Genomic DNA, 22,468 nt, shown 5'->3' on the forward strand with positions numbered 1-22,468 from the left:
GGAAATACTGTCCTGTTCTCAATGAAATTGACAGAAACAGATGTGGGTTTCGCTCGGTAGAACAAAACACACTTGGAAATTGACCGCTGAGTTTCAGGGTAATTGTGTATTTCAGTAAAACACATCTCATGCAGTGTATTAACACATGTAAAATGGGAAATAAATAAGAACATTTGCCTTTCTGCCAAATCTACCAGTGGTGATTTATTTTTATATGGAAAAATGACAGTTTACAGCTTCACTGGTTTCTTCCTTTTCTTTTCATATGGAAATGATTACCTTTTTGCTGTTTTTCTTATCAACTGTTGCTATGATTTAAAATACTGAGCCATATCTTATTTCTAAGGAATGTAAAAAGTGGTCCGTTCAGCTGCTAAAAGGCACACCCCTCTGCTGCATTTTGTTAATCCAAGTGTACTTGAAAAATAATCAGATAATAATTTTCACAAAATAAAGTTAAAAGCAATTGTTTTACATTGAAGACATCCAGAGACTGAAACAATGTCTCTAAGTGAACCAGCATTAATGAAGACCTGTAACTCACCAGGGATTAAGCTGATTCCAAGGAACTTGCTAAAGGAGAAGCTTAAAGTCATAAGTATAAATCATTTTATATTTGAAAAAGGGATTCGTGTCCAATGGTAACAAGTGTATTTCTAATTTGGCATCTCATGGAATCAATGGCAGGTAAATATTAGAAGAAAGCCCCAACTTGACTTGGGCCCATTCACTTCTATGAATAGAGCCTTTGTTACGACCCACAACTGAATTCTTTGATGTGTGTAGAGACCCATATACTGGCAGACTTGTTTTAAACACTTACATGAAAAATATTTTTTTTGTCGCTGTAGGGTAACAAAAGTTTGCTATCAGAGTTGTGATTTAACTTAAAAATTAACACAAAGAAGCTGATCAAGATAAGAGGTGTCACTGGAAATGTACGTTGTGTAGAAAAAACAGCCAATCAGCCAGGACGACCGCAGAATCATAACTTCCTGGGCATACAGATCCAGAAGCTTTGAACTTGTAATATCTTAGATTACTGGGTAACTGAGTATCTTAGATGACTCCAGTTACCCAGTAATATGTTGTCACTCACATCCTTCCCCAGTGCCAGGATGCACCCCCTACAGGCAGTAAGTACAGTGTAAATTCAAATGGCTGCTCATGTTCAAGCCTTTTCACTCTCCTTCATTTGTGCTCTTGTCAAGAGCTCTTTAAGCTATAGAACCTGTTTCTGCCCATTCACTCCCTCTTGATTCTAACTTTGCCCCACCAACACTATCTAATCTACATGCAGCGTCTTTCTCCGTTATTTAACATGTCACTTAGAACATAGCAAATGTATCCACAACTCACTATTGTGGATTGGACAGGGCCAATCTACTGGCCAGGTGTTCTATTGGACAGGTGTCTATTCTAGACATCTCTGTTCATTCATTCATTCAGCCAATATCTATTCAGTGCCAGGCATTGAACTAGATGTTAATGATGTAGGGGTCAATACCACGTAGTCTAAATAGAGAAGCTTACAATGTAGCCAAGTTTCTTTGAACGTCAGTGCTACAATCCTAGATTCCTAATTATTGCTTTTTAACTTCCTCATATCCATGTTCCCCTTTTTTATGGGAAAGACATAGTACAGGACTAAGAGCGCTAGTCTGGGCTTTAAATTTGACTGAAATGCCTCCTCACTGGCTCTGTGGACTCTTTTGCAGTATACATACCAATGATTCTTCTCCTGACCACCATGTTTATCACACTTGAATTCCTGTCCAAAATTTTGTTTTAAAACATGCTCCATATGTTCTTATCACAGTATTCTCTCCCCATGAGCCCAAGGTTTGGCAGTCAACCCTTTCTTCTTCTTCAGCCTACATACCAAATATGGCTTTACTGACTAGCTTGTCGTTGTTGGCAAATAATCAATTATTTAAAAGATGTTTGTTCATCTGTATCAATCACATTGTTTCCTATGGTTTTTAGGGATATGAGCTAAAAATCTGGTTTACATATTTAACTAACTTCCTACTCCTATACTCTGAAATGTCTCAGATGATGCAGTGTCAGTCTTATTAATAAATGGAATCCCATTTCAATAGACAGAATGCTTGCACAAGAAGTTAATATAAACAATGTAAATATTCACGTTTGGGGGAATACACTGTGGGGTCAGTGTTGTAGAAGATATGGCATTAAAAGGAGAAGAGCAAAAAGATAGAAAATCCGAATCATTTAAATTCCAGTGAGGAGGGACACAGGAAGAGATGAAAAGGAAGGTTGATGATGTTCCCCCGACTGAAGAATTGCTTACAAGCAAAGAATAGCTTACAAGCATTTTAAGAAAAAGACTTGATGGTTTTTGAAATATGGACTTTACCTAAACATAAAAAATCTGAGAATAGTTGAAAAAGAAACAGCGCATGGACCTGGGTGGCTCAGTTGGTTGAGCATCCGAGTCTTGATTTCAGCCCATGTCTTGATTTCGTGGTTCATGAGATCAAGCCCCACATCGGGCTCTGCCACAGTGCGGAGCCTGCTTGCGATTCTTTCTCCCTCTCTCTCTCTGCCTCTCTCCTGCTTGTGATCTGTCTCTCTTTCAAACTAAATAAATAAATAAACTGTAAGATGAATACTTTTATGGCTTGTCTAATTATTTACATGATGAGTACACAAAAATTCAAAGATACTATACCTGATAGGTGATGGGCATTACAGAGGGCACTTGTTGGGATAAGCACTGGGTGCTTTACATAAATGATGAATCACTAAATTCTACTCCTGAAACTAATACTGTGCTATATGTTAACTAACTTGAATTGAAAAAAAAAAAATTCTATACCTGAGCAGTCCAGTAAGGTAACCATTAGCCACATGTGGATTTTGAAGACAAGATCAATAAAAATTGTAAAACATTAATATTTTAAATTAATTGTTGAATTGATAATTTGGACAAATTGGGTTAAATTATTCAAATTTGTATGCTTGTTTCTTTTTACGTTTTATTATTTCTTTTCACTTTATTTTTTTATTTTTTAATGTTTTATTTATTTCTGAGTGAGAGAGAGAGACAGTATGAGCAGGCGAGGGTCAGAGAGAGAAGGAGACACAGAATCTGAAACAGGCTCCAGGCTCTGAGCTGGCTGTCAGCACAGAGCCCGACATGGGGCTTAAACCCACCAACCGTGAGATCATGGCCTGAGCCAAAGTCGGAGGCCCAACCGACTGAGCCACCCAGGTACCCCAACATTTTATTGATATTTCTAAAAAATATTTATTTGGAGAGAGGGTACATGTGTGTGCACACGTGGGGGAGGGGCAGAGAGGGAGAGAGAATTGAAGCAGGCTTCACCCTGTTAGCACAGAGTCCAACTCAGGGCTCAGTTGCATAAACCAAAGCCGAAATGAGGCACCTAGGCACCTGCTTTTTTACACTTTAAAATGTAGCAGGTAAAATTTTAATTTAAAATATATTTATTTATTTGTTGTTACTAAAATTTTAAATTAGATATATGGCTTGAACTATATTTCTATTGGACAGGGCTACTCTAGACATCTCAGGAGCAAAGTCCTGGGAACTATAGAAAAGGGAGTTGAACAAAGCTTGTCCTTATTAGGTGAGAGGTCATGGGAACATGATAGTAAGAAACATGACATAAGTCAAAACATGGGAGTTTCCTTTCTGGAGGAAAAAAAAAAGGCCTTTGCTTAAGCTCGGCTCATGTGAACGGCATGAGCAAGGCCGGATGTGAACTTAATTCAACAAACATCCACTGACCACCTGCAAAGAAAGCGCGAGGATAGACATTTAAAAAGGAATGAGTTAAATCTGGCCTCTGTTCTTAAGGAGCTCACCATTTGGTTTACTCTTTGCTTCAAAGTATATGCCTGGCTCGTGGTAGAAATTCCATGTTTGCTAAACAGATTAATATGAATGTCTAAAAAACTATGGGGAGAAAGCTACAAAACTAGAGGCACACAGTGAAGCCCATTAAAGCTCACTTATTATCAACTGATCTCATAACTGATAAAACTGAGGAGCTAGAAATACAGATATAATTAAAGATGTTTGTCTCAGGGCATGTGGGTGGCTCAGTTGGTAGGTAAAGTGTCCAACTCTAGGTTTCAGCTCAGGTCATGATCTCATGGTTCATGAGTTCAAGCCCCGCATCAGGCTCTGCATTGACAGCACCAAGCCTGCTTGGGATTCTCTCTCTCCCTTTCCCATGCATGTGCTCCCGCTCTCTCAAAATAAATACGCTTAAAAATATATTTTGTCTCTGAGCCATATTATATAGTGAAGAGCCATTTAAGACAATATAAACTCGGGGCGCTGGGTGGCTTAGTCGGTTAAGCGTCCGACTTTCGCTTAGGTCCTGATCTNTTTAGGGGCGCCTGGGTGGCTCAGTCGGTTGGGCGGGCGACTTCTGCTCAGGTCATGATCTCGCGGTTCGTGGGTTCAAGCCCTGCATCGGGCTCTGGGCTGACAGCTAGCTCAGAGCTTGGAGCCTGTTTCAGAGTCTGTGACTCCCTCTCTCTCTGACCCTCCCCTTCTCACACTCTCTCTGTCTCTCTCAGAATAAAATGTTAAAAAAAAGAGAGAGAGAGAGGAGAGAGAGAGAGAGAGAATGAAGAGACTTTATAAGTCCTTGCCCCAAATCTAAGCTAGTCCTGGAATTCCAAGCCTTCCAAAGTTTGGCCACGCCCGCTGTTCCCTTTATGTATGCTGCAGTAGCCAAGACAAACAGAAATGACTATTGAATGTTATGAAAAACACACAATTTGTCTATATGGTTGTGTTTAATTTTGTTGAGGAAGGACAGGAATGGAACGGTTTATCACTGACCTGAAGATACAGGTGAGAGACAGGACCCAGTGATCCTGGCGGCTCCTGCTTTGCCCCCATTGCCAGGCCCCCCAGACCAAGAAGAATGGGAAGCTCAGAGCATTTTTGAGTAGACCTGAAAGGATACACACTAAATTTCATAGCAAGTTCTCTGGGGGAGCATCTTTCTCAGAAGACTTCCCTTTTATACTATGCATTTCTTTCACTTGCTTTTTGTTTTTTTAAGTCCTCTCTTCACCCAGTGTGGCACGACCCTGATATCAAGAGTCGCATGCCCTTCCAATTGAGCCAGTCAGGCATCCTGCATATTTTTATTTTAAACAAAGCTTTAAAAATCCAATGTAAGGGACACCTGGATGGCTCAGTTAAGCGTCCAACTCTTGATTTTGGCTGAGGTCAGTATCTCCTGGTACATGAGTTCAAGCCCTACATGGGGCTCTGTGCTGACAGCACGGAGCCTGCTTGGGATTCTCTCTCTCTGTTTCTCTCTCTCTCAAAATAAATAAACTTTAAAAAATCCAACGTAAGATAAAATAACTCAAATGATTTTTAGAAGGAGACAGTTTGAAGAATGAAGGAATAAGTCAAATGAATCAGAAGGCAGTAACCAGGGGTGGAAGTAGTAAGCAGCATCGTTGTTCTATAAATGATCACATAAACAGGTGTAGGAATTACAGGGTGTTCCATGTTCATCCAGGGAACAAACAGAGGAAGGGGGAAGTGAAAGACTACCTTTGGGGTTCTACTATCTCAACATGCCCTCAACATGAACACTGCCTATTACAAAGAAGACTGTATTACACACACACACAGAGTCTGACAGCAGCCTAGAAAGTATACTAAAAGGTAGGACAGATTTTGAGTGTGAAAGCACTTTTTAAAAAAAAGGTTTATTTTTAAGTAATCTCTACACCCAATGTGGGGCTCAAACTCACAACCCTGAGTTCAAGAGTCGCATGCTCCGCAGACTGAGCCAGGCAGGCGCTCCTACATGAAAGAACTTTTCACTTCCTCCGTGCAGAGACCAGGGATGTCTTTTATGCTCTAATGGATTCTTTATGTTTGAAGAGGAAATAGAGAGCATCTGAAAATTTCTTTGATCTCTACATTTTTCTAAAAAGCACTATTTTCAGCTTCCTTTTTTCTTCTGAAATTGTGCAAAGCACTCCCACGTACATGCTTTTACTAGATAGGCATCACTTTATGTGATTCCATCAGAAAGCCAGGCACAGTGACGCCCCCATTCTCCCAGGTTTCAGCAACTGTGCACCTACCTGAGAACAGAATACTGAAGTTTTGTACCTCTTCTCCGCCAAAGGACTATCACACAAGCAAATCTCTCCTTCTGAACTCTGCTGTTCCTGGTGAGTGGTATAATTGTGGTCATATGTCATTTATTCTGAACCCCTAGCCAGCCAACTTCAATAAGCATAACTCATTTATTGAAACATGTAAACAACCCCAGCACCAAAGAAGCCAAATGGAAAGCCGCCTTGACCACATGCTCTAGAAGGTGTCATAAAGCCGTGATTCTGCCTTTTGGCTTGGCAAAGGCAGTTGGGAGGATGCCCTCCTGTTTTCTTGAGAAGACTTACGACATCTGGGTTCTAGGTGGCTGCCACTGCCGTCTAGGCTAGCACTACTGGAATCTTGGACTCCAGGACAAATACACAGGAAATCGCGTTGCCAAACTTTTCTCCTTATAAAGACAATCAATCTATCCAGGAATTACCATCCTCCCAGTTCTCATAGGGAGGAGTCATTCATTCAGCAAGCAGGATACAACTGGGGTGAGGAATTTTAAAGCAGTTTCCTGTGGCCCCAAGGTCCGGTCACAGTGCCATCTTTAGAAGAACAGTGCTACATAACGAGTTAAGGCTTAGACGATCACTTGTGGAAAAGTACAAAGGATGTATTACTCCAGAGAATTCCCTGGAAAAATCCAGTTTATTCTCTGACAGAAGTCACAGAGTGGTGTAACGGATAGCACGTTCACAAATCTAGGAGTCAGAAAACCTGAGAGAGGCCCATGGTAGGAGCCAGTAACCTGCTGGGCGCTATGTTCAGAACAGAACACCGTTTCTCTGTTCTTGCTCCCTCTCCTGTATTCCTGGCTTGGTGATGGGTCAGCACTGCTGTCTTCTCAGGTTCCTTCTTGACCTTTACTCTGAACTTGCCTAGTACCCTGGCACCTCGTCTTAGGGAGCCTGCCCTGCCCGTCTCTGAATTTCCATTGCTCCTGGACCGCTGCAACATTCACTCAGCAAATACTGTGAGCCTACTGAGGGCCAGGCCCGGGGCAAACAATGGAGGCTGCAGCGGTGCCTGCCCTTAGGGGGCTTACGCTCTGGTGAAGGAAACAAGCGAAAACAAGAAAACAGAGAAAGTGCTTTGTGAGTTACGGACGTGCTTTAAAGGATACCAAACGGGGCTAAGACAAAGAGTAACAGAAGTGGGCAGACTGACCTCACGTGGCCCATTGGTCTGGTCTCTTCTTCTACTCGCCCTACACAGAGCGCCCCTCCTTGTGCTTTCCCGCGGTCTCACAGGGCCTTCTCCAGTCAGAACACCTGCCCTCTCCCCACCCTAGCTGGCAATTCAAATGCCACATCCTCATGAAACCACCCTTGCCGAGCCTTCTTGGTCAGGCATTCCCATCCTCTTCTCGGCTCTTTCCTTAATGTTCTTTCCTTCACTGTTCACTCCACCTTACGTTGCAGTTAGCTGTATATAAGCACAATACCCCTGAGAAGACTGTAAGCTCCTGGAGGGTGAAGATTACTGTTGTTAGTGTTGTCTCTTCCCCACAGCACCTTAAACCAGTGGAGATTTAAAAAGCGAACTTGGGACATCTGGGTGTCTCAGTTGGTTAAGTGTCTGACTCTTGATTTTGGCTCAGGTCATGATCTCACAGTTAGTTCATGGGTTTGGGCTGTGCTTCCCAGCTCTGCGAGGACACCAAGGAGCCTGCTTGGGATCCTCTCTCTCTCTCTTTCTCCCTCTCTGCCTCTCTCCTATTTGCATACCCCCCTCTCTCAAATAAACATTCAAAAATTAAAAAGAAATAAAAAGAAATTATCACCTAAAAAAAGTGAATTTAAAAATGTTTCCCCCCCCAATCTGGCTAATGCCACTTTTGGCTCTAACTATCTCATAGGGTTGTTATGAAGATCAAATAAAATTTAAGATGTGAAAGTGCTTTGAGAGAGAAAAAAGATCTGTACAAATAGAAATTGCTTTGCAATCATAATTCTAGCAAACACCACTCTGGGAACCTGCCCACACAGGGCGGCTAGAAATGGGGCTGGCGTCTCCACCCCTGAGTTCATGGGAAGCACAGGGGCTGCTCATCTATTTAAATAGCAAAACTTGGAAGGCCATGGGCTTGATTTTCTGTTGTCTCTTTCTTCATCACCTACTTGTGATCCCAAGATGAAATAAATAAATAAAAAAAGCCTGGCCTTTTGAACGGGCCTTTTCTGTAGAACTGAATGTGTAAGAGCCGGAATGCCTAGGTTTGAATCCTTTCTCTGCTTCCTTTCTTCCCACAGCTAACTACTAAACTTTGCTTCCTTAATTCTCTCATGGGGTTGTCAAGGCTTTGAATACTCAACAATACAAACCACCACTGAAAACAGGACCTGGTTACAAAGTAATCAAACAATCATTATCACAGTTACAGTAAGTAATCCACTGTGTACTTCCCCGGAAAGGGCCCATTGGAGGAGGTTCCGGGGAGCTAATCTTGATTGCTGGTATTATGGGGTTGTGCACAAGAACATACCATAGAAGGGACATGGGAGTGAGAAGGGACTGAGACAACGTTCAGAATGGAGCAGAGCTGTCTGAAGAGCCTCAAGAGCATGGCCTCTGTGAGGTTAGGCAGAGAAAGTTTGGCGACTGTGCGAGGGTTAGGCCTGCCACTCAAGTGAAAGGACCTCCCAAGAGGCTGGGAGGCGCACTAAAAAATGAAAGGCAGAGAAAGGCCTCCTCTCATTTTCAGCTTTTTTTTTTTTTTTTTTAACTAATGAAAAAAGGTCGAGGACAACATGGCTCTTGGATGACGGGCGCGCCAGGCTTCTTCACCACTGCAAAGAAGAGTGAACTTGAGCTGCTGTTTCCAACACAACATGGTGGCCAAAGGAAGATAAGAGTAATCTCGACAGTCCTTTCCCACCTTCAGAGAAGGGCAGAAGCTCTCTCTACAAATCTCAAAGTGCTTCTTCACTCCACGGAAACTTCTTTTTTTCCCCATCGGAAACAGGCTGGGACACAATTAAGCAATACTGTCGGGTTGGGTCAGTCATAAGCGTCTGAAGGAAAAAGCTGCTCATGCTCTATCCCCCTAAAGGGGATACATGGCAACAAAAGGGAAATGACACATTTGGGATGAGGTGGGGGAGGAGAGAAAAGTGGCTTACAAAGGCCTCCTTCCATGAACGAGGGCTTTCCTGAGGGCTTTAGGTAGAAGGCCATCAGATCAAGTTGTAGATACTCACCCCTGGAAACTCTCAGAAGAAAGCAGTGACTGTTAATTTAGAAGGCCTGGGGTCCCTCCTAGCCAAAGATGCCCAGAATAAGCCAGAGGCTTCCCCTCAAGAATTCAGGAATGTGGTTTCCAATGCAAATAAAGACTACATTGTAGATGTGCTGCTGGAGTGTGTCCAAGCCCTCCTTCTGTCCTTTGAGTCATTTGGAAATAGTTAACAAACGGGTTGAACACCTGGGCTGATTACCCCTGAAGGGGATTTCCAGACTCTATCCAGTAAAACCATCTCCTCCCCTCCTGAAGCAACTCCGTTCCGCTCTCTCTGAAGTGTGCTCTCAAGATTCCAAATTTTTCTCCTAGGCTTCCTAAGTTAGAGCAGCAACTGCTGCTGACACAAAGAAACAAGGAGCCAAGCAACTTTGTGCTTTTTAAAAAAGTTTATTTTAAATTAAAAGGAACAGATGTCCAATGTTTCAAAAAGCCACACATTTGTGGATTTGGCTGACAAACCGTCTAAGCTGCATTTCATTTCTGTTCCCAGAGAGTCAGCCAGCCACTTACAACTGACTCACACTGGGCCACGGTTTGGGCCAGTCTCCCAACTACAGAATTAGAATCCCAGATCTCAAATGAATCCAGGGTGTTTGGGTGGAGAGCGGGGGCCATCTAAAATAAATTTTTTCTTTTAATTTAGTAGTATCAACACCCACACAGCAAACTGTGCAAGGCCAGTAGGTCAAAGAGAATGAGCAAACAGCTGGCACCTGCCTGCCCCAGCACCACGCGATTCTAAAGGCGGTGAGTAAGCAGCTGTCCAGAACAGGTTTTTATTATAATCCCTTTTATGAGTACTGGTTGAATATGCAAATACATGTAGGTTATTTGCTGCAATTCAAGGCCTCGCCCCCAAGGCAAATGCATTACCTCAGGTGAACTCCTGGCCTTGTTGGGAAGGGCTGGAACCCAAGCCTCGACTACCAGACACAAATGACTCAATTGATTTAACAATGTTCAAGTACTTTATGTGCTTTCTTTTCTTGTTGTCTTTGAGGATAAAGGAACAAACACTTCAGATGTAAGTTTTTTGCTTAGCATTTCATTTACCATGTTTTGTGAATACCCGGGAAGCTTTGATCAGTGTCAGTTAGAAACGGAAGGCTACGTGGCTTTCAAAAATGGCTATCGAACTCCTGCTTAGAGGCACCTGGCTGGCTCAGTCTGTAGAGCACGTGACTCTTGATCTCAGGGTTGTGAGTTTGAGGACCACATTGGGTGTGGATCCTACTTAAAAGAAATAATAAATTCCTGCTTAGGTTGTTTTAACTTTTTGTGAGCACATTAATAACTAATTACAAATAAAACTAACCAATAATCTTTTGTCTTCTAACAAAAATGAGACTTTCAGGTCTATTGAGGAAGGTCCCACATGCCAACTTTTAAAACTATTTTCACTGCACCCAGCAAACCTCACTAGATATTCTAGATGGAGCATTTCTAACAAGGTATTAAAAGCACATATTCCTTTTTTTCCTCTACCTTCTAGATTTTTTTAGTGTTTTATTTTTTGTTTATTTTTGAGAGAGATAAACAGTATGAGCAGGGGAGGGGCAGAGAGAGACACACAGAATCTGGAGCAGGCTCCAGGCTCCACACTGTCAGCACAGAGTCGAACGCAGGGCTTAAACTCATGAATTGTGAGATCACGACCTGAGTTGAAGTCAGAAACTTAACCGACTGAGCCATCCAGGAGCCCCTTAGTATATTTATGTTCTTTTAATGTTTACTTACTTTTGAGAGAGAGCAGTGTGAGTGGGGGAGGGGCAGAGAGAGGGAGACACAGAATCCGAAGCAGGCTCCAGGCTGTGAGCTGTCAGCACAGAGCCAGACAACGGCCTCAAACTCACGAACCACGAGATCATGACCTGAGCTGAAGTCGGGGCTCAACTGACTGAGCCACCCACGTGTATTTTAATTTTTTTTAAGTTTATTTATATCTGAGAGAGAATCCCAAGCATGCTCTGCGCTGTCAGTACCATGCCCAACATGGGGCTTAAACTCACGAACCGTGAGATCATGACCTGAGCTGAAGTTGGGCGCTTAACCGACTGAGCCACCCAGGCGCCCCTTTAGCTTTCTACAATAAAAAACAAATTAGGAAATGTCAACATTTTAAGGAGGTAAGGTTAGAAAAGTATTTTCAATTATTTTATAGTAAATTTTGTGTATCTGTGCTTTGTACTTTAATTGCCTCATGGGGGTTTAGTTTTGGATTTAACAAGGTTTTTATCAAGTCAATCGGTTCCTTAATTTCTGCCTTTCTCTTTATTAATTTATATTTGGGTTTACCTTCTTTAGGCAGAGCACATCTACATCAAAACAAGGGCATACCTGTGGGGAGTATTTAAAACACGTGTATTATCAGGGCACGTGGCTGGTTCAGTCTTAGAGCATGCAACACTTGATCTTGGGGTTGTGAGTTCAAGCCCCACTTTGGGAGTAGAGCCTACTAAATAAAAACAGGTTTTTGGAGCAAATGCAATGTAAAACTCTTGCGTGTGTACCAAATGCGGGCTTTAACGAATTAAAAGCAGAACACGCCAACAGTTAACGGTAGTATTTTATATTTTATCCAACTTAATCATTACAACAACCTATTTCTATTTCTATAGATGAAACCTAAAGCTCAGAATTTAAGACTTTCTCCAAGTCACATATTAGAGGCAGAACGTTGCACACGGAGGGGAGTGGGTTTCAAAATCTGGGGAAGGCTTTTTGACTGTAAAAGGCTGGGAACTCCTCTGCGCTCCTTACACACGGGTCTGTCAAAATACAGTTCACCCCAGGGCACAAGAGGACAATCAGTTATTCTAATTAGCTTAGTGCAATGACTGTCCTCAGAGGAACCACTGTTGAGCAGCACAAGGGGAGGGGGCTTCCCGCTGTCCTACGACAGCTAGGACGGAGCACAGGGGAGACCCAGGCCCAGGCCGCGCCTGTTCACGCCAGAGCACCTCCTACTTTCCACATCTCCTGAATTAGCGTGTTTCAGGAACCGCACTCCAGCTGTACCTTTTTCTGATTTTTAGAGAATGAGGAGAGTGGCCATCATCCAAACGAAAGCAAAAGCCTCCTTTTGTTTCAGCACCACACGTTTCCTACATTACACTGTTTTCAGGGAGGTGTTCCTCAGTCCCTAAGTGTATAAACTGAGCATGTATTGCATGATAGTGTGTTGTACCGCTTGGCAGTCATGGAGTTGGGACACGACAAAGTACTACAGAAATTTAAGGCACAAAATGACACTTAAACTAATTAGATGGAATTAGAATTCCCAGGCACTCTCCCCCCCTTTTTTTTAATTGCAGTAATAGCAAACCATCCACTTACATACAAATTTCCTGGTCTCCCACCACCTGGAATCAACTAGGTTTGTTTTTGGGATCGGGGGGTTGTTTGTGCCCATTTTGGTGGATACAGGAAAGGGACAAGCAGACCACTGGGACAGAAGGGTAATGTTCTGCCCCAGCCAGAGCCCGAGGGACCATCGGAGCACGCCGCCACCTGAACGCTTCGTGGAGGAAAGGGGGACAGCTGTTCTTCATTTGTTTTCAAAGCAAATTCATTTGAAAGAGTGAACAACGATCATCATAAGTCGAATTTATTACTTAGCTCCTCAGTCTAAGAAACGTTTCTTTTTTCCTAAACACTGTACCCTGAAATAAGGTTACCGATAACCGAAAGATTTAGTACATACAGTACAATTTATACTGGATTTCCTGTTTCCTTTCTTCAAACACCAAATAAAATGCAGGTGAAAGAAATGAAACACAACTGGAAGCCGACTTAGAAATTTATGCTAACCTTAAAGAATCTAAAAAAATTATGTTGGTTAATGTGAATCTATTTAACATCAAACATCTGGGTACTGCTTTTCAGATAAAGGAACAGTCATTACCAGAAGGTCCCTGGGCAGAAAAAAAAAAAGAACGTTAAGTATAATAACCTTTTTGAAACCCACAAGGCAGGTTGTTTATCCTTTATTTAGCTGTGGTCATGGAGACCATCCCGATTTTCCATAAAATCTTCTTGATACTGCTGCAATATCATGGCATAAGAGATTCAAAGTGCCACTAGACATAAGGACCGGAGGTTTTCTTTTTAAATCATAAACCATGAAGCTAGGTAATGTTTAAATGGGAATATTTGATATGGATGGTCAGATGAGAGATACCAGAATGTCAGACAGCCCATCGACTGCTGTTGCCATGAGATTCAACAGTCAACATCAGTCTGATAAGCTACCCGACAAGGTGGTACAGCCATGGAGATGTCACGACGGTAGGCAAACTAAGTAGACATTCAGGCAGGATTTGATAAAACAATCAGCCATTTCTGGCCTGTTGCCATTTAAACCCAATTCTACTCTTAACATAATGTCAGAAACGATTTTCCTAAAGAAAAAAAGTGAAATTGTTTATTTTCCTCCCAAGCAAAACACGATGACCAAGTTCACAACCGGAAACATCCCAAAAGAAAATCACAAAAGAGCGTAACACTCACTGAAGAAAGGGTAGAAAATTAGGTTACATTCTAAAAGTAAATTTCTGTCAAAACCAGAGTACACGCTGAGCTAAAATTAACACAGATAGGAGAAAGTGTAGGTTTTTTTGAAAAAATGAGTTATTTCTCTCTCCAGTGCCCTTTAATTTGTATACTTTCATTTCTGTTTTCACAAACCCCTCGCCAGGCCAATCCATAGGGGGCCATTTCAGCAGCGTGTAGCGGGCTGCCCAATTCCAGGTTAACAAGAAAGTGCCAGGCTGGTGGCTCTTACGTGCAAATAAACGAAGGCTGAAGAAAGTATGGTTGTAGGTGGATCTGGCAAAGCCGACCATCAGGTGGTAGTAGTTAAAGGGAAGCAAAAAATCAAAACGCTCAAGAAAACGGACACAATGTTGGAATGATCAAAGATGTCTTTATAAAGTTTGTTCATGACTTCATTCTAAATATACAGAATAAAAAATGGTGTCAGCTCATTCGTGAGACACCAACCAGAATTTTCTTATACTGTCTCAAAATTTAAAGATCAGTTTCCCAAGAGGGTGTGCAATGCATCATAAAATGGCCTTTTTTTTTTTAAGGTAGGAGAGGAAGGGTTGGGCAGGATGGCATATTAAATTTTACCATGATAGACATGCAAGACCATTATCCAATCTAGTATAATTTATACACATTTTAATGACTTAGAAAAACAAAGGAGTCATTTCTGACAAGCCTAAAAGGCTTGACATATTCAACATACTTAGGAACTAGTTTTTGGTGTCCGGAATTCTTTAATTGTACCACGTGGGCCTTTTGAAAGTAACAAAGAAAAGGCCGGTTTCTGTTAAGTTTGTTGCTGAACATCACATTCCACCCGAATAAAACACAAGCTGGGTTGAATTGAGGGTGGAGACCTTACCTTAACACACAAAGGAAAAGTGTGTCAGTGCAAAATATGGACTAAACTGTTTTCGGAAAAAAGAAAAAAAAATTTTTTTTTAAATTGATATAGGTTGGAAAAGGGAATTTTCCTTCCTGGTTTGGAGTCCTCCCGATTTAAGGCAGAACTCTTCCATTCTAATTTCTGCCGTTAGAACCTTTTTCTCATTTAGTTTTCTCCTCTGAGTTCAACCGCTGCTGGATTCGTTTGGCATAACTTTGTGCCATGGAGTTAATGATGGACAGGATGAAGTAACACACCATCACAACAACCAGCTTCTCAAACATCCAGGACAACCAGTTTTCTCCCTGTAAGAATAAATGCAGAACAATCCGCGAGAAATGCTTCATTAGTTCAGTAGTAAAAAGGAGATCATTTACAATATTTGAGAAACATAAGAACTTGGAGCTTATAAGCTACAAAGTCTAAACAATGAAAATGAGAAGGCCTGCGCCTCTAGATACCCTGAAGTCTATATTCAGGCTTTTCGACACCCAATTATTAAGATTTCACTTTGTCAGATGTAAAGTCAATGTCGATTCACATAGTATAGAATGGGGCAGTGTAGGGTCGCCTTTTTTACTACACAATAAGAGTTTTGATTCAATTCTGCTCTCGGAAGTTGCCATGTAGAGATACTTGTGGAGAGCAGAGTCCAGATAGTTACACGTTGTCCCAGCAGTGGGAGCAGCTTTTAAAATAGGTCCTCCATTTCTGAAGTCATGTTTGGTCGACTGAGGGCAGCAAAGGCCCACCCAGTGTAAGGCTGTCGGGGGGGAAAAAATCCAACAACTATGCTTCCTTCAAGTTTCCCATTTCAGGTTANAACTGAGGGCAGCAAAGGCCCACCCAGTGTAAGGCTGTCGGGGGGGGGAAAAAATCCAACAACTATGCTTCCTTCAAGTTTCCCATTTCAGGTTACTGCTTACCCATTTCCCTTTGCCACAGAACTGTTTACGGAAAAGGCAGGCTTAGTTTAAGTTAAAGTTTTTAAGTTCAGCTATGTGAAGAGCCTTGGTTTATTTTTAAAAAAGGAAGAAAAAGATTATTTTCCCATCTCCGAAAAGAAACAAATAAGGCAAAAATGAAGGGAGTCAAGTGACCTCAGTCACATACTTTGTTATGCTATGAAATGCTACAAATTTTAACTTTTTCATCCACTCGGGAAGTAGATTTGCTAATAAAACATTTAAGATGAAGGCAGCAACTCATTCTACATAACAGATCCATCATTTTCGATTTGCCCTTCCTTTGTTTTTTGGGAGAAGGTAGATACAAACGGAAATTACATTTCGGATTTAGACAAAGCCAGTTTCCTTGTAGAGAGTAAAGAGAGCCTGCACTTCAGTTATTGAAGGCTGACAGGCAAACTACTCTCTTTGCCTAAAAATGCCAGCAAGTGCTGGGAGTATGATTTCAGCCTGAGACTGGCGGGTGGCGGAAGAGAGGAAAACGGGAGTAAAGCCTCACCTGCGGTGTGCCCGTTTCACTTCTGTGGTGAAGCTTCTGCCGCTGGGCCTCCAGGTATTCCTGGAATGGCTTCTGCAGAGACGGACCTATGCCGGGGACAGCACTGGAAGCAGGGTACGATAGCCCAAGGAAAAAGACACATTTGGGAAGAAAAGCAAGAAAAATGTTAACGAGAAATCCACTTACCACCTGGACTCAAAAAGCAGGGATTAGATAGGAAGAGGAGGAAAACAAAAACAAAAACAAAAAACAACAATCAGGAGAACTGGCAAAATCCTCTGAACTCTTTTCAGTGGATACTATTCATCCTTTAACGACCCCTTCCTTCCAGGAGAAAAATCTCTCCCACCAATATGTTTGGGAGAAACTAGGAGCTGAGCCCCTTCTGGCAGAAGAGTTCATCCTCAGAGTGAGGCCAGCTAGGCTGATGCCGCTCGCTGCTGTGGCACAAAGAATAAAATGAATGACTTCTGAGAAGTCTCACATTTATCACCACCAGTTCCTGTAAGAACTGGTTTGAACCGATTAATAAGGAAATGACTTATGCTTGTGTCATCCCTAGTTGAAAAAGAAACTGCCCGCCCTCTCTCTGACTTGTCCCATCTTCTCAGAGGGGGGCGGTCCTTTCTCAATCTAAGTCCTTATTAGGACAATCTGTGCGTCATCCTTATCCAAAAAGAATGCATTAGCAAATTTGGGAGGCACCTCCCACTAGTCAGAAATCAGTGATTAACAAAGGAACAAAGAAGGAACTATGAACCTTGAATCACTTCGTGGTTTATGGTAGATGGTTTGCACAGAAACTACAGTACATTGCTAAACAACTTGTTCTGAAATGACTGGGATAGGGATCTCTGATAAGTTTCTGTACTCGGGGCTCCCTCTCACCCAGAAGACGTGGAGGCAGTGCTGTTAAACCGGTTTGGCAACCAGCTACCAGGATCCCGTTTTAGAAATGCAGGCGTTTTTTAAAATGGTAACTTGAGGCAACTTAGAAAATCAAGCATCTCTATTTTCTGTACCTTTTATTTTCTCATCTGTCATAACAGGGCTAAAAGGTACATTTCCTGCGCCAGCAAAAGGTATGTCAATATGTATTTGCAACAGTACCTAATGTGCTCCCTTATAAGTACTAACTTCACATCCTCTTTTCTAGAACAATTCAGTTACTGCTTTCTGTAATAAAAAGCAGAGGAGCAGAGGAAGAGAAATTTTTTGCTACTATATTTACCAGAAGTTAACACATACATAACTCCTGGCTGACACTTTTCTTTGATCCTCTTAAGTATCAACCACCAGGTATTTAATGGAGTCCTTATTTTGTGTCTGACATTGTAATTGGCACTAAGGGAAAACAAAACAACTGCAAGAAATAGTTCGTGCCCACAAGGAACTTAAAATCATGGAGATTCAAAACACACGGGCACATACACGTTCACACAAACTGATTTGTGAACAAAAGAATTTACAAATCAATAAAATCAATCCTAAATTTTTTTTTGGTACAGAAGATATATTCCAAAGGAACCAGGGAAAGGAAGGAGAGATCAGTGTGGGGTGAAGCTGTCAAAAAGGTCCTGAAGGATATGGAGAAAGGGCTGAATAGACATAGACAGCAGAGTCCATGACTGCACTGATCTGCCTAGAAGACCGATATGGACACACAGGAAAGACAGAGAAGGACAAAGTCTCTTTCTTAACCTACAACCTCAGTCTCAGTCTCTCTCTCTCTCACTGACTTTTATTTATTTTTTTCATGGTTCAGTTCCTTTATTCACTACAAGTAAGCTTACACAATGTTTTTATTAATATCCTTCAGGGGTAAATATTCAGTGAAATCATTAGGAACCTAATCTTCCACCACCTGAAGAGAATGCCATTAAAGTCTTATGTTCAAACCCTCCTTCTAATGACAAGTCAGCAGTCCAAACAAAGGCTATATGGAAGGTACTTTGACAATGGTATTGTGATGACCTGAGACAGTCTTGTGAAAAGTCAGTGATCTGACTGGATATAGAAGGTCACAAAAATATGACAGTGATACTGATGAAGATACTCGTGACCAGAAAGCATATAACGGATTTGTTTCTCATTTTATTTAAACCATGCAAATAACCCTCTGAAGAGGCAGCATACATATCATCATCACTTAATGAACAATAAAGCTCAGAGAAGTTCAGTTCTTTGAAGATGGTTACATGCAAACTGTATTACAGTAAAATAACAGTGAGTTCTCCATTGCTTGGAAATATAATAGGGGCGCCTGGGTGGCTTAGTCGGTTAAGCGTCCGACTTTCGCTTAGGTCATGTACTCGCAGTTCGTGGGTTCGAGCCCCGCGTCNGTAACTTTCCCATTTGGACTGAACTTTTTCTAAAAAACAGTAGTAACAATAACTTCCACTAAGGATTTTTTAAGTGTATTCATGAGATAATGAATATATAGGGCTTGATAAATGACCAGTTATGTAATAATAAACATATTATATTAACCATATATCTCACTGACTTTTAAGTAGCTTTACATTAAGGGGTAAACCAGAAGAGCTGTGTCTGAGCTGTGTTGCTGTTCATCAGTCATGATTCTGACTATAATAGGGCAACGAGAGGACAAACTTTCTCTCTCTCTCTCTCTTTTAAAGTTTTATTTAAGGAATCTCTACATCCAAAATGGGGCTCAAACTCATGACTCCAAAATGAAGAGTCACATGCTCCTCTAACTGAACCAGCCAGACAGAACTTTACTTCAGAAATCAATTCTTATTCACCCTTAATAACAATATGTTAGGCACCTGGGTGGCTCAGTGGGTTTGAATATTTGACTCTTGATTTTGGCGCAGATCATGATCCCACGGTTTGTGGGTTCAAGCCCCATGTCAGGCTCTGAGCTGGCAGCGCAGAGCCTGCTTGGGATTCTCTGTCTCCCTATCTCTCTACCCCTCCCCTGCTCTCTCTCTTTCAAAAATAAATAAATAAAAATTAAACAAACAAACAAACAATACCCTATATTGTTCTTACACTTCCAAGGATAGCCACAGTCAAGCCACCATGTTTAGGTTAAAACACCCCTTTTATTTATGAAGGCTAAAATAACTGTATGCTAATATGAACAACTAGTTTACACAAGAAATGACATGAAAATTCTCTTTTGATGTCCTCCAAGAGTTGTATTCCGTTATATGTGCCTTGTTCTTTCTTCAGACTTCCAACTGCAGATTGGAGTTGAGCAGAAATAAGGCTTACAGTTTCCCTCAGATAATTCTTGGGCTCCATTCTTGGGCCATTAGAAAGAGAAAATGAAGAACTAAGACCCACATGTGAGAAAGGGTCTCTTTTTTTGTTGCTGTGGTTGAGGGGAATGAGGAAGGGACTGGCAACAATCATTCTAGACTCCCTTCAAAATAATCTGAAGTTAAAAGGTTGCCATTGTTAAGTCCATTAAGAGCCACCCTATAGCTGAGAGAATATATGTCACTACACATTTACATTTAGTGGTGTGCAATTTTCAAACAATGATCTTGGGCTAATGCTGAGATTAATTTTTTAAGGTGCTATAGTGCTACATGTTTTGAAGAGTTTTGGGTGAGGTGGGAGATGTATCTATGTAGTTTCTCATAAGAGACTAGGAAAACAGCTGAAAATGGAGAAGTTAAAAGTTTTTATTGCAGAGGCGCCTGGGTGGCTCAGTTGGTTAAGCCTCTGACTTTGACTCAGGTCTGATCTCGCGGTTTGTGAGTTTGAGCCCTGAGTTGGGCTCTGTGCTGGCGGCTCAGAGCCTGAAGCCTGCTGCTTTGGATTCTGTGTCTTCCTCTCTCTCTGCCCCACCCCTGCTTGTGCTCTGTTTCTCAAAAATGAATAAACAAATGCAACAGAATCTCAATAAATCCAAAAAAAGGAACATATAAGTATAAAGAGTTATATAACTAACTCAGATTCTCTTAACCTTGATACACTCATCAAAATTTTAGTTTTATTTTCATTGCTCCAGCTCTATAAACAATGGCTTAGGCCTCAGTTGCCTCACCTCCTACAGAGTATTACACTAGAGTTCCCTTAATTAACATCAAAGGTATTTAGTAATGGACTACATAAAAATTGAAATAACAGCTGTCACTCTTAACTTGCATTTAAGGCAAACAATACCAGCCTATGACCTCATCCCTCAAGTTATTTTCAAGCAGCAGACAGAAGAGTCCATTTTGACATTTAAGATTAATTTAAGGTACATTTTTTGGGGGGGGGGTGAAGAATAACTTGCATTCCAGTTCAGTGGTTTTTTACAGTTGGCTTAGGAAATAGCTTAAATGCCATTCTCTGAAAGCCATTAGATTCAAAGTGCCCTGTGCACCTGGCCAACGAGTCATCTCAACTGCAGTGAATGGGTGAAGTCCTTCATCTGCCATTAGGTCTGATTAAGTTCCAAGTCTTACGGTTTTGTGATATAAAAGAACATAAAGTAGGAGAGCAAACACACACAAACTATGTTTCAGTCAACTACTGGACTTAACTATGTTTAAACTAGCTTTATAAACAGCCACTTTCTCTAAGCAAGAAAGCCTTAAAAGAAAAAACCCCAAAAAACAAAAACAGAAAAAACAAACAAGAAATTGATCTCATCAGCTTTTCCTTGCTGTAGACCTTCAACATGGTGAGTAGAAAAAGCTTTTGTGGATAGGAGTTACCTTGATATTTTCTTGGCATACACAAACATGTTCCAGATAATATAACTCATTAAAAAACAAACGTCCAACAAATTAATGGCAAATTTTGAATTTTTGTTATTGATTTTAATAAAGAAAAAAATACTCTCAGGAAATGCAAACAAATGAGAGAAAATAAAGAAAAAAAAACCTATGTAAGTTCAAACCCACCCAGAGCTTGACAAGTGGTTTCGTGGGAACAGGATTTTGCTAGGCTTACACACCTTAGTAGGTACGTAAGAAGACAACTTCTTCATAAAATTCTGTCAGGGGCCTTAACCAATAGGCCAACAAAATCTATTATTTTTCTGTAGTTTTTGTTACATTTTGTGACTCTGCTTCTGAAAATCATTTATCTGAAAATAAATCTATATTTTAAGCTCTCCCCATACTGACTTATTATAAATAGAGGTCTGCATTATTCTCTGTACCACAAAAAGCCAGAAAATCTTCCAGAGGAAGCATCACAATTGGTAGAGACTGAGAGAGAGTGGGTGGTAGGATTATTTTTCACAATGCTTAAATTTTCACTTTGTTGGTTATTCCTGGACACACAACCCATCCCCAAAATTTATCAGTCATTATTATTCCTGTTTTCAAGGGATTCCTTTCAAAATGTGTAATTCTGAAACAAAATGGTTCCACAGATATAAAAAACACACCATTAAACCTTTCAATCTCTTCTCCATCATAGAGATAGTCATGAAACTAAGAACTGTTATTAGAAAACCTGAAATATTCCTGTTCATGATTCTGTTTGGATTTTTCCAGCCAGGTGTATGTTTTTGTTACTATGTGCCACCATAAAACTGGGGCACACTGTTTAATAACAGAAATAACATGAACTTAAAAAGCACTGATTTGTCTTGTTGTTTAGCCCTACTTACACAGGGCTGCCTTACAGAAAGGTTAAACAGTTAAAATGCCTAAGGGAATTAAGTGGGTATGATTAAGTACATGTTTTATTTAATATAGGCTCTGCTCCTTTCTTAACCACTTTTTTGAGGATCTTAGCACTGGTGTGATCATGGAAAGTTACACTGGCTTTCCTGAAAATATACTGTCTGACATCAGTTCTTAGTAAGGCTATAGGGTAAGAAGCCTTTATCTTTTTTAGAAAAAATTATAGACACAATGTATTTTTTACCATTGTTTCACTAACTAGTGGTGTAGTTTGAGGCTAATTTATTTAACATCCCTCTGATGATTAATCATAACAACTAAATAACATTCTCAGGGTACGATTAGTCAAACCTCTGAAAGCTTATAAATGGTAGAAAAAAATGTTTTTAGAATAAAATTCAGGTCAAGGATAATATTAAAGAAAGGAAAAGTCAGGGTTTAATCAATTCTACTGCTGTTATAATTCAGAAGCATAGTAGAGATTTTTTTGAAGTAAACTAATGATGCCCAGTACTTGAGCATAAAAAGTGGCTTTTAAAGGCTAAAGAAGCAAAAAAAAAAAAAAAAAAAAAAAAACAAAA

The 22,468-nt window shown here is 40.9% G+C and overlaps 1 protein-coding gene across 1 annotated transcript in view; it reads right to left on the bottom strand.

The window, feature by feature from the left end:
- Window positions 1–14,290: 14,290 nt before the first annotated feature.
- VMP1 (vacuole membrane protein 1) overlaps window positions 14,291–22,468 on the bottom strand; it is a 130,388-nt gene continuing 122,210 nt past the window's right edge. Inside the window, exons 11-12 of the mRNA XM_077745627.1 lie at window positions 16,288–16,390; window positions 14,291–15,125 (exon numbers count right to left, since the gene is read on the bottom strand). Coding sequence (XP_077601753.1) covers window positions 14,982–15,125; window positions 16,288–16,390 — 247 coding nt within the window. The 3' untranslated portion in view covers window positions 14,291–14,981. The remainder of the gene's footprint in view (window positions 15,126–16,287; window positions 16,391–22,468) is intronic.

This window comes from Crocuta crocuta, unplaced genomic scaffold (genome assembly GCF_008692635.1).
Source record: "Crocuta crocuta isolate KB4526 unplaced genomic scaffold, BGI_CrCroc_1.0 scaffold333, whole genome shotgun sequence".
In the NCBI taxonomy this organism is placed as follows: domain Eukaryota; kingdom Metazoa; phylum Chordata; class Mammalia; order Carnivora; family Hyaenidae; genus Crocuta; species Crocuta crocuta.